The 17,250-nt window shown below is 55.7% G+C and overlaps 1 protein-coding gene across 5 annotated transcripts in view; it reads right to left on the bottom strand.

The window, feature by feature from the left end:
- Positions 1–17,250, bottom strand: part of SHANK2 (SH3 and multiple ankyrin repeat domains 2) — a 253,496-nt gene that overhangs the window by 165,168 nt on the left and 71,078 nt on the right. For all 5 annotated transcript variants that reach the window (XM_081064094.1, XM_081064096.1, XM_081064097.1 and 2 more), the window contains one exon: positions 5,842–5,917. In XM_081064094.1, coding sequence (XP_080920220.1) covers positions 5,842–5,917 — 76 coding nt within the window. The remainder of the gene's footprint in view (positions 1–5,841; positions 5,918–17,250) is intronic.

Here is a 17,250-nt window from a genome sequence, read left to right as displayed (position 1 = left end):
CCACTTGCTTCACGTTCTGAATTTTTAAAACCACGTGTATATATTTCCTCGGTGGGTCCTGTCTGTTTTAATGGCACTCTACACCTGAGTCCATCCACCTCTCTACCCTCACCTCTTTCACCAGCGCAAACCACCATCCCCCCGGCCAGGATGACAGCAAGCGTCTAACAACCGGTCTCCATGCGTCCTCGTGTTTTCCTCCAGCAAAGTGAATCAGATCGTGTCACTCTTCTGCTTAAAGCCATCTAGTACCCCCCACCGCAAGTATGAAAACACACAAACTCCAAGCACGAAGCCCAAGGTCTTTCTCTGACATACCCCTCTCGACTCTTCTAGTTCACGGCTGTTCCTGCATTGAGGTTCTTTCTCACCTCAGAACCTTTGCACTTGCTGGGCCTCTTGTACAGGGCTGATTCCTCCCCAACCGTCAGGGGTCAACCCCAAAGTCGCTTCCGCAGAGAACTTGCCTGGCTCGTGATGTAAAGCTGGCCTGCTCCAATCCACCCAAGACACTACACGACAGCCCTGCGAGTGTGTGCTTCACGGCACCAACCACAAAGAGGGTCTCTGGTTTATTTACTTGTTGGCCTTGTCTTACTGTCGCTAATTAACTTGAGTCTACATGCAGTGAGAGACTGTGGTTGTCTTGTTTTACCTGAAGTCAGGCTTTGGTGAATATTAGTTACATAGATGGATAGATGGCGGAAGTGGATGGGTGGATGGATGAGTGGACGGGTGGATGGATGGTAAGTGGGTGGCGGATGGGTGGGTGTATGGATAGTTGGATGGATGGGTGGATGATAGATGAGTGGGTAGTGGATGTGTGAGTGGATGAATGGGGGGAAGAATTTGTGAGTGGGTGAATGATGGATATGGATAGCTGGATGGGTGGACAGGCAGGTGGATGGATGCATAAATGGATAAATGGATGAGTGGGTAGATTGCTGAGTAGATGGCTGGCTGGCTGGCTGGCTGAATACTTAGGTAGTTGGATGGATGAGTGTGTGCGTGAATGGATGAACAACAGGTCGGGGGTGAGTGGATGGGTGGGTGGGTGGATGGGTGGGTGGTTGGATGGGTGGGTGGGTGGGTGGTGGATGGGTGGGTGGGTGGGTGGATGGGTGGGTGGGTGGGTGGTGGATGGATAGGTGGGTGGGTGGGTGGGTGGGTGGATGGGTGGGTGGATGGAGTCTGTTCAGCCTATGGTGAGACCCTGAGGTCTCTGCCTATGCCAGGTAGATGCCTCCTGGATACCCTGGGCTAATGAAGCCGAGGATCTGATTTAAGGGGAGTGGGAACTTGAGACCCTATTCCCTGTGTTGAGGGGTATTTTCAAGAATGCCATTGAAATATCTGTAAGGGACCATATGGAAATGGCCCCAGGTTCTCCGCTTCCTGACCTTGGCCATGTGCCCATGTTTCTCGACCCTCCTATTATGTGCATGTTGGGTAGATGGAGGGGATTCTGAGGGGGCAGCTGGAGCAGCGGGGCACAGCCAACAACGAACGGGTGTGTTCTGACTGTTCTGCTCTTCAGCTCTGAGTCCTTGAGCGAAGTTTCTGAATAAAGGAGGTGGGAAGGGGAGAAACCTCCGGACTCATTCAGAAACTGTCTCCACAGAGCCCAGCTTCCTAGTATCATATTTTCTTTAATTACATTTGCAATTTCGTGGGGGTGGCCTCAGCCATCAGCCACCTACCCAGACCGTGACCTCGCCACCTACCGTGGATAACTGGCCCTGAGGGCGGGCAAGGCACCCAGGTCTCCGCGTCTCATTAGGCCATTTCTAACGTGGATTCTGAAGTGGGCTAATGAATGGCCGGCTGGTTCGCACCCCACTGCAGCATGCCCACCACCCCTGAGGCCTTCTGCCTGCTCAGTCAAAGGAGCCCCTGGTCAGCAGCTCACGCCAGTACCCGGCCAAGACCACGCGTGCCAGGTGCCTGGGTTACCATGACGTGCGGGGTACACCAGCTCCCCCGCTGCCCGTCTGCCTGCCATAGCCTCTGCGAAGCTCCCAGGCTGGATCAGGTCAGTTCTGGGAGGCAGGAGGCTCCCACGGGTGAACCCCTGCACCTTTCTGGAAAAGCTCCGTGGTCCTGTGCTCACCAAGGTCATCTACTGACCCATCCTCACAACGCCCTTCAGGACATGATGACAGTCCCACAGGAAACCTGCATTCTCAGCCTCCCCGGTTTCTCTCCATCCCAGGCCAGTCCCCTGCCCAGCCTGGGGCAGTAACATCTTCATCTTGGGAGAAGGGGGGCTGAGGGCAAAGGCCCCAGATTCCGGCCGGCCGGGCCTTACACTCGAGCTTAGACACTCGTGTGGCCGAGGTCTAGGTCGTCCTCCCCGACTTACAAGGTCGCTGGGAGGGCCGGCCATCAGTGGTGCTGTGATCGAGGCCCGGTGGCTGGCACGTGGCAGGAGAGTCACAAATACTGCAATTGTTACTCTGATTTCTTTCACTGTCACATCTGGTCATATGAGGCCCACAGCTTGTCAGATTCCATCACTGTGGGAGTCAGCACTGACTCCTGGGCTGCAGTCAAGGCCAAACCGTTTAGCATTTGCTTAGAAGCCACCAGGTGGCCTGGGCGTGGCCAGATGTCCCGCTGCCCAGTGGTCCCAGGTCCTGGCACCGAGGTCAGTACACATGCCAAACAAAAGCATTCGTCTGGGCACCAAAACCCAGGGTTACAGAGCTGGCAGGGTCTTGGAATGTCAACCTTCTGTGACATTCTGGCAAGAGAATGGCCACCCTGCTTGATTCCCCCCAATGGTGGGGAGCTCATCACCTCCTCAGACAGCTCTTTCCTGTCACAGAACAGCTACCATGGTTCCACACGTCTTCTGTCAGCCGAGCTGCAGTGTGCGTCCCTCATTAGCTCTGGTCCTGCTGCCAGCCACGTGACACGTGACATGTGACCCAGCCAGGACCCTGGCCTTTTCTTTTCCCAGCTCGGCCACATCAGATCCTCCCACCCCTCCTCTGTGAGGAAGCAGCCCGACTGTGGAGCTTCCTGTTTCACATGCTGAGCGTGTGTGCACACCCGGGGGGCCTGTTGGCTGCTCTGTGCCAACAACAGGCCCAGTGTGGGGGACGGCTCTGCAAAAGCCACAGGCTGCAGCTGAGCTGCTGCTGGGACCCTTCCTGCTTTCAGACGCCTCTTTCTACCCGAAGCCCCACTCCCAGACTGGACAGCCCTCAAAGTAACCATGGCAACAGCTCTCAGGCGTACCCTGTCTCAGGCACCCTCCTTGTTAGAACGGAAGGTAAGTAGGAGAGGCACGCTGGCCGTGGCCACGTGCTCAGAGCACACGGGACAGGCAGCCTGGGCTGCTGCAGGGAACGCTTCTGACCCAGACCCAGACTCATCAGGCAGCAGGGGTCAGGTGTGGCTCCCTGGGAGCCACTCGTGCCTGAGCGCCCTTTCTGGGCTGTGCTAGTGGCCAGGCCAGGGGTCACCATGTGGCCTTTCAAGGTCAGAAAGTGGATCCTCTTAGCAAGATGTGCAGAGTCTGTGAAGCTGCAGGGAGTGGGGGTCCATCCTCTGCTAACGCGTCTTGTTTGTGAGAGCAAGGTGGTCAGGACAGGTGAGCACCAAAACCAGGCATAACCAGCAAGTCCATTCCTAGGCATACACCCCAAAGAACGGAGACCGGTGTTCAAACAAATACCTGCACCATTCACAAGAGCCAAGAGGTGGAAGCCACCCTTGTGTCCTTCGACGGATAAATAAAACATGGTCTCCACACGCAATGAAGTAATATCCAGCTGTAAAAGGGAGGACGTTCTGACACCCGCTACAACAGGGACGGAGCTGGAGGACATGTTGCTGAGTGAAATAAGCCAGACACAGAAGGACAAGTCCTGTGTGACCTCACTCATATGCAGTACCCAGAAGAGTCCAATTCACAGAGACAGGAAGTAGAAGCTGGTGCCAGGCTGGGGAAGGGGGAGGAAAGTGGGTGTGCAATGAGCACAGAGTCTCAGTTTGGGAAAATAAACATCTGTGGACGGATGGTGGTGATGGCCACACAACACTGTGAAAGCACCTAAGGCCACTGGCCGTGCACGTAACAGGGTTACGATGGGGAACTTTATGTTCTATACAGAGGGTGCCAAAAACATGTACACACGTTTTAAGAAAGGAAAACACTGTATTATAATTGTAATTCTCTATGTATACCGGTAACAAAGGATGAGTACAAGTCATGTGTACACATGTTTTTGTCCCAATATGTACGTATCCCCCAGGATACATATTTTGTCCCAATAAAAAAAAAATTAGAGAGAAAAGAAGGACTGAAGCACTCACGGATGAACCTTGAAACTATTATTCTAAGAAGCCAGACACAAGAGATCACACACTGTATGACTCCATTGATATGAAATGTCTGGAAAGTAGACTGGTGGTTGCCAGGAGGTGGGGTCAGGGCCAGGGAGAGTGGGCAGGGACTGCTGATAGATCTGGGGTTTTCTTGTGGGATGATGAAAATAGTTTGAAACTAGACAAAGATGATGGTTGCACAACCCTGTGAATGTGCTCCATGCCACTGAACTGTGCTCCTTAAGGTGGTAGTTTTATGTGATGTAAATTCAGTGAAAACAACAAACAAATAAACAAGACCAGGTGAAATCCTTCGGCAGGCAGGTGAGCGGCGTTCAAAGGTCAGATTTGAGTTGCTCACCCCAGACCCCACGGGGAGCCCAGGGCAGGGTATCCAGATCCTTCCCCAGCCTGGGCCTTCACTGGGGGCGATGGGGTTGGCGGGATTCTCAGAAAGGGCCCCACGGATGCCCGTCTAGCAGGATGGGGAGCAGGACCCTTGTGTCCTGTCGGTCATGCAGCCTGCCTGTCCTTCCGTTCTCCGCACCACAAGCCGACCCTCATGGAGCTCACTGTCCACTAAGAACCCTCCATCTGGGTGGGGGACAAGATTTCCATGTCGAGGGGCCTTCTCCAGCTCCTAGTGGAGGGAGACTTGTGCTGTGACAGAAAGAAGATAACCTTCACCCTTGGGGACAGTAGAGCAGGAGACACTGAAGTGGAAACAGGAACACTGGGCAGAAATTTTTCCCGCTTCCCAGCTGTTCATGGAACCACTGCTCTGAAATAGGGCACCGCCCCTCGCCCAGCTGGACCCTCGCCTGCCCAGGGCCTCCCAGAGTTAAAAGGAGGAGAGCCAAGGAAAAGACACACCGAGACCCCAGGATGTGTCCTCCACAAGCGTGGTTTCTGCGGGAAAATTCAAACCCACGCGCCCTGACAAGGCTCCCTGCAGGAACCCAACACCCCCCTTGGGAAGCAGCCAGAAAACAAACCCGACCCGCGCAAAGCTCTTCCTGTTGGTGTCGCCCGCGCCTGTCAAGAGGGATGAGCCTTCCTTGCACAAAACCTTCCCCTCAGCAGCAGGAACGAACATGGGAAATGCAGATGAGGTGGGAACCGAGAGCCTGGGGTCCTAAGTATCCCCAGGGGTGCGGGCGGGAAAAGCTCTTCCTGATGCCGCCTCCGCGCCCGTGGCCGGTGCTGCCACCTGTACCATCTGCACTGCTTCCTCCCACACCAGCCAGGTTTCCCAGCAACATAACCCTTGGGCCACCCCACAGGTGCGCTCCAGCCCGACCCCAAACCGCAGGCGACACGGCGACCCCCTAGCGCAGGTTCTCTGGAACACGGTGGCTCCCATAATGCTAGCCCATGTTCAGGGGGTCACGATGGATGCAGAGGGAAAACCAGCTGAGGGGGTCCGAGGGCACCATGCAAGATGGTCCAGGGCCGTGGTGACACATACCCCAGAGGGGGCCTGGCAGCGGAAGAACGGCGTCTTACCTGGAAGCATCGAAGCTGTCATACGAGCCGACCGTGTAGTGCCTGAAGAGCTTCTTGCTGCGGTCTGCACGAGTTTCTGTACAGAGATGGAAGAGAAACATGGCTTAGAACAGTCAGGGTCCCTGCACGCTGGAACCACGCAAGGCTGGCCCGGCCTCTCATCTAGCTGACCCACGACGGGAGAGACCCACTCTCCTGGGGAAAAACCTGGGAGGAAGATGAGACCTCGTTCTGGGGTTCAACTTTGCAAAATTCGGGAACACATAGGGACCCCAAGGCTGACTACTGAAGAGTCAGGAGCTTGTGGGGGATGCAGGAGGAAGCACTCTGCAAAGAAGACGGGCCAGGTAAGGTCAAACTGGAATGGCAGCAGCCCTCTCGGCACGTGGGGTCCGCCCGAGTGATATTCTCAAATAACGCTGCGGGGCTGGTAGCAAATCTGAGAACCTGCAGATGACTGCCTTTGGGGAAAAAATGTTTGTTATTTTCCTGATTAGTGCTGCTTTCTCCTGAAAAAAAGAAAGAAAGAAAAACCAAACAACCATGACTAACGGTCCTAATTAAGTTCTCTGCTTGCTTCCCTTACTCAGCAGATTCAGACGTAAATTTCACGGGAAATGATATGAACGATGTAATTAGATTTAGTAGGTAGCTCAGGGCGATGGGGGAAAAAAACCCCACAATGACACAAATCCAAGAAATCATGATTTACTGTTTAGATATTTCCCCTCTAAATAAAATCCTCCAGACAATATCCTTCCTGAACCCTGGAAAAAATATAGAGAAATGATCTGATTGGCTTCAAGAAAATGGCTTGAAATCTCATTTACACTCCTGTAACCCTTTCTGCCGTCAGTCTCCTCAATCCCACATTCCAAGGCGAATATCATTTTACTCAACCCCCAAAACACACATTGTCAGTTCAAAAGTGGACACCAGTCATGGTACTGAGAAAGGTCAGCATGATACCCGTTGGCTGCTTTAATGCCCAGAGGCAGCTAATTCAGCAAAAATGCATGCTCCCTTTCTCTATAGTGTGGAGTTGCCTTTGGGGTTTGGGGGTGGGAAGAGGAGCAGAGGTTCAGCTCGGGACTACATTTCCCAGCTCTCCTTGTACCCAGGCATAATCACGTGACTGTTTCCCACCAATGGAACATGAGTACAATCCATTGCAAGGGTGTGGGGGAGTCCCTTCCAAGCTTGGCCCCTGCAGAAGCCATTGTGCCTCCCTACCTTTTCTGCTTATCCCAGCTCAAAGCTGGGACTCCCAGGCCCTACAGAATGGTGGAATCCTTTAGGATTCCTGGAAGATGTCCGAGTCCCTGTGCATTGAACAGTTAAAGTGAGCAAGAATTAAATGTCTATGGCATTATGCTACTTGAGGGATTTATTTGTTACAGCAGCAAACATTGCCTACCTGACTGCAGGCCAGAGTCCTCTGTGACTTGACCTCCACCTGCCTCTCCACCCCTTTCCGATTGCTCCCCCTGCAGCTCAGACAATATGACACACACGATTCCCTGAACAGTGACTTCACCACCTCCACCGTCATCACCGACGCTAACCCAGCACTTACTGTGTACCAGGCCCTGTTCTAAGCACTGCTCTTGTATTCATTCACTTAAGACTCATGGCCACCTGGGAGGGTGTACACGCTGCCCTGCAGTCTTGACCAAGTGCAGCCAGGGCAGAAAGTGCCTCTGCTTTCTGCTCTATTTCATGCCACCCTTCGACTCCCTGCTCCGCACCCTGGGCATCCACCTCGTGGAGCTGGCCACTCCGCTTTGTCTGCGCTGATCATCTCCGTCTTCATCCTAACATGTATGAGTCCTGCCTCTGTGCCCTGATTAGTGGCCACCTGGGCTCATCCACTCGCTGGTCTCAGCAGCCCAGCGAGAGAGGAGGGACAACTGGACCCATTTTATGGATAGTGACGGTAAGAAAGGCGAAAGTCACACCCAGTAAGTGGCAGGACCAGGATGAGCACCCTAACCAGTAGATGGCTCCCTCACCCGGGCTTAGGACCACCCGACCACACTGTCTGACCCCTAGAGAGGGGCCGAGTCCCCTGTGTTCTCTCCAGGGCTCAAGGGTGGGCCCGGCCTTATTTCTCCGATTAAGCCTCAGTATCTCTCTCCTGATAGACACTCAATGTAAATGCATGCCGACCTAATCTATGCATTGCACAATCAGCAAATAGAAACACACTGCACACATCAGCATGGCCCGAGTGCACGGGACCCTCACTGGGCCGGGCACTGGTCCAGCCATGCCTCACACACCTCCCCGTGCGTGGCACCTGGACCACACGAGCCCAGACGTTTCATGCCTTCCTCCCCCTTCTCCCCGGCATCCTGCATCTCGCACATGTTCAGTCCTAGTCATCATTTATCAGCCCACCTGGGAGGCGAGTCCTGTGCCCCCAATACAGGGATTAGAAGGAGACTCAGGGGGGCACACCTCAGCTCTGTTCTCTGGGGCTCAGAACCCTGGGGGTGGGGTCAGGATGAAGCCCAAGGACGCTGACCTTCCGTGGGCTGGGCTGAGGGCCCCAGCAGTCAGATAATTGTGTGGAGGGAGCCCATGGGCCAGGCCAGGCCAGCCCTGAGATCACATGTGTGCCGGGCCATGTGTGTGCCAGGCCCTGGAGGGTAAGTGGGATTTGAACCTCTTCATGGGATTAAGCAAAGTAGCTCATGAAGCCACTGAAGGACCCTGGGGACTGGCTGTTCAATGTTATTACTACTCTTAATTGCTTCTGTTGCTTAAGCCCCATGTGGCAGCTCTGTGCTTGTTGTCTTGGGAACTGCTGGGTGCTGAGAGCCGATTGGCGCAGGTCCCAGGCTGAGGTCAGAGTTCCAGGTTCCTGGAGTAGAGAGAGTATTCAGTGAACGCGCGCGTGTGTGTGTGTGTGTGTGTGTGTGTGTACACACGTTATGTTTACCAGACCAAAAATGTTTCTGAAAGGGAACTGCGTCCAGGCTAGGTCAGTTAGTCGGTGGTTCCCAGATTTTGAGATTTCATCAACAACACAATTTCAAAGGAGGGAAGGGGGCAGACCAATACAAGACTTACCAAGTTTTTAATTTGGCTCAGTAAGCACATTAAAACAATAAATTTCCCTCTGCTACACAGTTATTTTACAAGAGAAAGGGGATGTTTTAGAAGGGATGTTATCTCTGACCACGCTGTGAAAAACCCCCACTGCATAGCCCTTCCTTGTCCTTCTCCTCTGGGATATGGCCCCAAGGGACAGGGAAGACATCCTGAGAGACACCATCATCACTATCATTACCATCAGCATTACCACCATCACCACCAACACCATCATCACCACCATCACCATCATCACCACCACCATCACCACCATCACCACCACCATCACCACCATCATCACCATCACCATCACCGCCATCATCACCACCACCATCACCACCACCACCACCATCACCACCACCACCACCATCACCACCACCACCATCACCACCATCACCACCACCATCACCACCATCATCACCATCACCACCATCACCACCACCACCATCACCGCCATCACTACCACCACCATCACCACAATCATCACCACCATCACCACCATCATCACTATCATCATCACCAAAGGTCACAGAACCCACAAGTGGCACTGTGGGCCTCTGACCCCAGACTTTGGGCCTCCACAGCCTGGACCAACAGCAACCAACAGCTACAGTGTTTCAGGACATTCGCCAGGGCCACACATACTCTGTGTTTAACCTACACGAGCTCAATACTGTTACTGTCCCTGGTTTACAGGAGAGGCTCAGAGACGTTGAATGAGTTACCCAAATTCACCCAGCTGGGAAGTGGCCGAGCCACTGCACAGAGCAGCTCTTGCGTGTCTGGGAGGAGGCATCTTCTGAGAAACCTGCCTAAACCCAGGTGGCCTCCTTGCCACACCTGGCCTGTTTCTGACCTGGGAACAGAAGGGGTGGGAGAGATGGCTCTCGGGACCCTTCCCCCATCGATATGGTGTGTGCCTCACATCACACCCAGCCTTCGCCTCTGGCTCCATGGGACCTGCTGCCATTGTGCGGGGACCCCCCGCTGGCTGCTGGGGCTGAGCTCTTCCCCAGGCTCACTGGAGCTCACTGATGCAGTCGTGGGTTACAAACACACCACGTGGATTGGGCAGAGGGGAGGTCAGGAGGAGGCCAGAGGCCAGGCCAGTGTCCCTGCGGGCCAACGACAGAAGGGACACTGGGCTCTTCAGCTGGAAGCCCTGCTGTTCTGGCAACTTCCCAGGTCCTGGGTGTCTGCCTGCAGCCCCTGCCCCTCTCACCTCTATAACTGGGGAGGGGCCAGTTATACTGCACCCAGCCCAGCAGGCCTGTGCGTGATGGTGCGTCCAGGCGAGGTGCACTCAGCCCCAGGCCTGCGGCAGCAATGGCCCCCTCTCTGCGTCTCCGGGTCTGCCCTGCCCTTGTCCATCACCAGAGCAGGGCAAGAGGAGGCACCACTTGCCAGACCAGGAATGTGGTTACTGTGCTGCCTCGGCAACCTACTGTTCACAGTGCAACCGGAATGAGCTTCCAAAAATGCAAATCATGTGAAGCCACTTTGCTGCTTCACATTTCCCAAAAGTTCCCCAGTGGAATCAGTTACATGCACGTGCCCTCCGGTATACCGGCCTGACATGACGTGGCCCGGCCGGCTCTTTCACCCTCAGCTCCCACCGCTCTCCCCTCCTCAGTCTCTCCACTCCCGCCCTATTAGCCTCCTCTGGGTTCCTTGAACACGCTCATTTGCACCTCGGGGCTTTGGCACTCACTAGACTTTTGCTGGAACATTCTTTCTCCAGCTCAAGTTTCGCTGCATGGCTAGCTCCCCAGCTCCCACAACACAACCTGGAGCATAGTAGGTGCTCAATAATCACGGAGTAACTGAATGGAGGGACAAAACCACAGCCCTTAGGTCCTTTATTCCTTTTCAACGTTGGCCGTTTCATCTCCTTGGGTCTGGCTGTGACAAGTTGAGCATATAGCAAAGAATGCTGGACTCGGTCACTCCTGGGGGCACTGAAGGAGCGGAAGTGGCCCGTCCTACAAACTGAGAAACTTGAGTTACAGTCCGGACCCTGGTGTGACCCAGACTCTCTGGGCCCTCACCTTCTCCACTCCACAACCGACAGCTGGATGACAGGACACGGCGCTCTCTCCTTCTCTACATGACGCACCCCCTGCTCCTGGGCTGACCCCGCTTCCCAGGACAGGGCCATGCGTCTGGCTGCCCCTCAGCGGCCGTGTTTAAGCGGATGTGCCCTGAAAGCTTTTCTCTGAGGATGGCCCAGAACCTCCCAGAAATATCTACACTGAAAAAAAAAAGCTAGAAATTCCACTCCATATTATCTCTTGCGACTCATGAGAGGGAGTGACGGATTACAGTGACAAGCTTCAGACTGTCAGCATTTAAAATAGCCCTTTACGTGGGGCCGCTGGGAAGAGGACCCCGTGTGGCTCAGCGAGGGAGCCAGGACGGAGCATGCGGGGACATTCCAATGGACTCGGATCCTCGAGTGGGGCTGTTTCCAGAAGACGAGTGGAGTTTACTCAAAGAAACTTATTAGGACTCTGAAAGGCCCAGAAATAATTCCCAAGGATGGGTGGGGAGATGAGGACACAAGATGGCCCCCGTATTCTGAGCCAGGGTCCATGGGGTACGGTCCCCTTGCTCACAAGATGCCTGTGGACGGGACAGGCAGGGACAGAAGGACACAGCAGCATCTAGACAAGTCAAACGGGAGGGGGTCCCTTGCTAGCTGCATGGCCCTGGGCAGAAAAGAACCTTGCGAAGCCTTAGTTTTCCCACCCTGTGACGTGTGGAATTGGACCAGCAGCAGAATGACCCTTACAGCACTGAGGTGAGGACGAAATGTAGTCAGTCACACTTCTAAGCAAATCCCCTTCCCAGCCCCCGGCTCAGGGAGGCTCATCTCCAAGAACCCGTCGTGGTTCTTCCTATCTAAACCCCATACTTGAAAGCATTCTTCTTTCCGCCGGGACAGAGGAAACCCCCCACTCCCACCCCCAAGTCATCTCTGTACACGGGCCCTCACGGCCAAGCCCATCATTCTCCTGGGAATGTGCGACAGAATGGACAGGCCCTGCTCCCCGTCTGAACTGGGGACATTTCCACTCAGCGCTCAGTTTTCTGAGGCTGTCACCGCAGAAAACTCTGTGGGGGGCAAAGACGGAGGGAGGGAGACTGAGGCAAGAGGCCTGGGACAGCAATGACCCATGTGCGGCCCTGGAGAGACGGCTGAGCCATCCTGGCTCCGGGACACTGCACGGCCTCCAATCCCTAAACACTGGTGTTTATTGTGACAATCAACGAACGTCACACAGTTCCAAACACCCCCAGGTGGGAGGACACCCATCCCTGAGAACCATGGTCCTAGCCACACACACCATGCCTCGTTCACCTTGGGTCAAAGAGCAGTTAAAATGACCAGACGAGGGCACAGGGTGGGAGACTCACGACCAGGACGATGGACCACGTGGGGTCGGGCCGCCTCATTTCCCCACCTTGAGGGAAGGACTGTGTTTAATAATACCCTCAGCTTTGTGCTCTTCCCCCCTAGGGTTGCACCCCAAATCCACACTGGCTCTTGGCAGCGAGCACAGAAACTATGGGAGAGCGGTAAAACCAAGTCACGTGCCCCGAAGCCGAGAACGGGAAGCTACATCAGGTCCATAAACAGCGGAACACTTGTGAAAATGGCCCCAGGGTCCTAGGCAGTCTGTTTCCTCCCACTGGTGAGACCACTGCTGTGAGTCCTGCTGGGACGCCTCCTGGGGCTGAGGTCACAGGTCATGGGGCCCTCCCAAGGTCACGGCCCAGCAGGGTGGGGCAGTGATCCATGAGAGCCTGGCCCGGGAGGGCCACAGCCCTCCCGGGGTCCCACGTCCTAACGCTGAGCAGCCCCGTGAGGACAACACTGTCACTGTCACACGGCTCAGACAGACACTGAGGCAGGAGCGGTTAGAAAGGCTTCACCACGCGTTCGGTGCTGAGCCTAACGAGTGTGCGGCTGGCGGGACCTGCTGGGGGAGATGTCCACAGGCGTCCAGAGAGCGGGGGAGAAGCCAGTGCTCGGGGCAGAGGCGGGGGACCCTGGGAGGCAAGTCCATGTGGCAGAGGCAGAGAGAGGCGAGATGGCGACCCCAACTGAGTCCGCTGACGCCAACGGGCAGGTGGGTTCCCCGGGACCCTGCCAGAGACCGCGTCTGCATTTTCAAGGAGCAATGGGGACTGGTGACAACTGTCTCCACAGGGAATCTGCAGAAGATGAATCCGGGTTCGCCTGCTGCTTTGTGATTTGGAGGCATTGCAGGGAAATCAGCACAGATGCCCCTTCTCAAGCTGGGGGCTTCCCTGCAGCTCCTGGGGCTGCAAAGCCACCACATCACCTTTGCACTGAAAATACCCACTGAGATGGAGCCTGACTTCCGTTTGGGCCTGGCCGTCTGCTCGGCGGCTGCAGGAAAGCAGGGCCGGTGCCAGCTCTCCTCGCACCACCTAGGTGGGCCTGGCTCCTTCTTCAGTGTTTTAGGACCCGAAGCACAACCGACATTCTAGAACATGCTCTGAAGGCAAGGGTGAGCCACAGCCCCACGCGACTTTTCAACAAGGAAGAGTATTTTCCGAGCACTGCATCCCCCGCCCCCTCTCGGCTGTGGCAGGGAACAGGGGAGGGGTTTAAAACCCAAGAAGGGCTGGAGCGAGAGCTGGGGGAAGCAGACGTTGCCAGTGGCATGCGAGGCCTGCGTGGCAGGCATTACTGAGATGAGTCCGTGACCTTCACGCCTGGCGTGACTTCCAGGAGAACGTCAGGCTATGGCCAAAGGTAAGGATCCAGGTGGGGAGAATTGAATCCCACGAACCCTCTAACAGGAAATCTTTTCTCTGAAGGGGAAGCATGAGTGGTTCGAAGCCCAAGAAGGACCAGAGGTTTAAGGACGGAAGGGACAGAAAAGCAGGAATGTGGGTGAGCGGCTGGCGCTGAGAGTGGCCCCCACCAACAGCCCCCCAGGAAACGGGGCCCAGGCCCGCAGCCCCTCCAACAACTCTGCATGCTGGGGGTGGCTTCTCCCCCAGGGGCTCCAGCTGCAGTCGCACCACTGATGTCCCAACATGGGCCCCACGAGTCTCTGAGCATGGAGCCAGGGGAGCCCGCCTGCGCTGCTGGGCCACACCACCTGAGCTCCTGACGGCTGGTGTCAGGCCTGCGGAGCTTGTGGTCCCTCGTTACGTAGCACAGAAAACGGACACAGCTGGGCTTACAGGTTTCTTCGGAGTTCTGTTTGTTTCTCTGAAGAGTTAGCTTAATCCCGCCAACAGGAAAGAGAGACACACACTCACACAGAGATAGAAAGGAAGACAAAGAAAGACAGAGGCAGAAAGAGAGAGGGGGGGGAGTGAAGTCTCTGAACACCCCTCCGCTCCCCTCCGTGCCCTCCATGCCCTCTGTCAGGCGGGGCCTCTGGTCCCGCTCCCCGCACCAAAACGCAGGACATGGTGAGGCCAAACAGGAACACCCGCGGAGCCATGAATAGGGGAGTCAGACCACTATATTCTCGCTGGCGGCTGGGTTGGAGACACAGGAAGCAGGAGCCTCACGATTCGCAATCTGCTGTCCGCTTCTCTGCTAACGCACCAATCCCTTGCTAACTGCAATCCGTGCTCGCTAGCTCAGCCACGGCAGTTATATCAGTGGCCAATGGCTCACTGGTTACAGCTGATGGCCAACTAGTCACAGCTGACGGCCATCTACTACCCGAGCCAGCACCTTTCCACGTGAGGCCGAGAGCCTGGAAACTGCTTTCTGGGACTCTGTCCCCACAGCCTCTCTTGACCCTCATTCCTGGCTCCTAAGGTCAGAGGCCAAAATCGCAGCAGTAGCCACCTGAGCAGTGGGTGGTGTGAGTGGGGTTGCCCCCACACCCCTCATCATGGCAGTTATAGTTATTGAGTGCCTCGCCTCCTCTGTGCCTGGTCCCAGAGTTAGAGGTGAGCAAGCAGCCCTGTGTGGCGGTGTCCTTCTGCCATGTCACAGGGCTTAGGGCCACCTGGCTGTGTGACGTGGCTGAGCCACCCAACTCCAAAAGCCCCAGCACTTTGCATGCACACGCCTGCCTCCCACAGAAGCTGCCGTGATTTCCAGCGGATTTCAAATCAGACACGGTTCAGGTGACCTCCCAGGCTGGGGAGCCAAATGCGGGATCGGAACCACAGGAAGGGGAGACATTATCGGTGGGGATGAAGATGGAAATAACTTTTCTTTCTTAAAACCAAAGATGCGGATGGGTTCTTCGCAAAGCAAAGGAATGTGTGGACAGGAATTGAGTGAGAAGCTGGCCGCTGGACACTGGTGTGTGGGGCTGGCAGAGGTGGCTGGCAGAACGAGGGGCAAGCTAGAGCGTGAAGGGCTCGCGGTGCCAGAGCAGGGCTCGGTGGGGGCCGGGGGTGGGGAGTCCATCCCAGGACCCGCTGCACCACACGGCCATGGCTCTCCACTGCCAGCTGGGCCGACCGCTGCCCGGCGGTGAAGGTCAGGCCCTCCCCTCGGAGAAACTCAACATGGGGCCCAGAGCTCTGCCGGGAAGAGACGCTATCGCACAGGCACCACGGTAGCGGGTCCCCGTCAGTCGCCACGCCTGCTGCAGGCCAGGTGTCCAGCACCTCTGGACGCCCGTGTTGGCCTCGCAGGGGCGGCGGGAGCAGACGAGGACCCTGTTCTTAATGCACACACACGGCTTCACACCACACCGACCGCAGGACGGGGTGTCTGAGTTTCCCGCAGCTGTTGCAATGAAATCACCGCCATCGTAGCGGCCTAAAGCAACAGAAATTTAGTTCCTTGCAGGTCTGCCTGTTAGAAACCTCACGTGGGTCTCCCTGGGCTGTGGTCACTGCGTGGGCAGGCTGGTGCCTGCTGGGGGCTGCCGGGGAGAATCCGTTCCTGGGCCATTTCCAGCCATTGCTCGGCTCACGGTCCCTTCCTCGGAAGCCAGCCACTTTGCTGGTCAGTCCTCAAACCCCATCTCTCTGATTCAGAGCTCTGAGCCTCCCTGTTCCACTTAAGGACCCTGGGATTGCACTGGACCCTCCCAGGTTATTCAGGGGAATCTAAGTGAGCTAGTTAGCACCTTTGATGTCACCTGTGACCTTACTGGCCCTTTGCCACCTACCCAAACACATTCACAGGTTCGAGATTAGGGTGTGGACATCTTTGGGGGCCATTATTCTGCCACCACACCCACAAAGAGACCCTTCCTGTAGGATAGCACACAGTTGGGCAAAACTTGCTTGGATACTTATTTAAATCCATGTTAGTTAACGGAACTCAGAATCTTGTCCTTAAATCAGAGGAGACACGAGTAAGAGAAGTGGTTTTCTAGGAAACGCAGGTCCCCATTTGCAGGGACGAGATAAAGCTCACTTCCAGTTCTGACTCAGCCAGAATCGTGGGGATCCCGAAGGTGGGCACACACTCCTCCGACACTCCATGTTCTCTGTGCCTCGGGCAAACGCCCTTACCTCGGACACAAGGCTTTGCTCCGCGTCTGGCAGCCCGTGCATGACGACCCCCCTTCCCCTAACAGAACTGGCCCGGCACAAACGACAGTCCTTCCCCGGAAGGTCTGCAGGGCCACGTGCCCCGGGGCTGCACTCTGGTCCCTGAAGCTTTTGGTTTCCAGGAGCTGAAGCTGCCTAGAGGGCAGACCGTGGAACCCACGAGCACCTGAATCGCTGGTGTCTATTTATTCCCAGCTCCCTCTCCCAGTGCGTGTACACGTGTGGGGTGTGAGTCATTTGCTCTCTTCTCCCTCCTTGCCCGGTGCCAGAAAAACCAGCCCTGCGCCACACATCTGGCTAAGGCCGAGGGGTAAGGGATCGCAGTAGGTTCTCCACGTGCTCTGGATTCCTTTAAAGTTGGCATAGATATGTGTGGGCACAGGGAGTGCCAGCCACCGCCAACCCTGCATGGCACAAACACCCCGGCACCGAATCTACAGACTCCAAAAACCAACGGCAGTGGAAGATGCGGACGCCAGCTGTTTTCCTTCCCTCATAAACAGAAGTCCCTTCAGAGAGCCGGACTCTCCCCGCGAGCGTGCTTGCTTTCTTCTCGGCCATCCCCGTGAATTGCCGGTGGTATTGTAAGATGACAGAAAATACCTTAAAGCACAACAGTGGTTACGCTACCTAGGTAATGGGAAGCAGCCTTTGTAACCATGACTTTACGAAGTGGTCTCTGGCCAGGCGCAGTTGTGTCCCCACCTCATGGAGCCCCCGTGACCGCGCGGTTGGGGCGCTGACCAGCCGAGGCCCAGCAGCACCAGCCCCAGGACGGGGAGCTCACATCAGGCA

The sequence above is a fragment of the Rhinolophus hipposideros genome (assembly GCF_964194185.1).
Source record: "Rhinolophus hipposideros genome assembly, chromosome: 10".
NCBI lineage: Eukaryota > Metazoa > Chordata > Mammalia > Chiroptera > Rhinolophidae > Rhinolophus > Rhinolophus hipposideros.
This window is presented reverse-complemented; position numbering and strand designations above follow the sequence as displayed.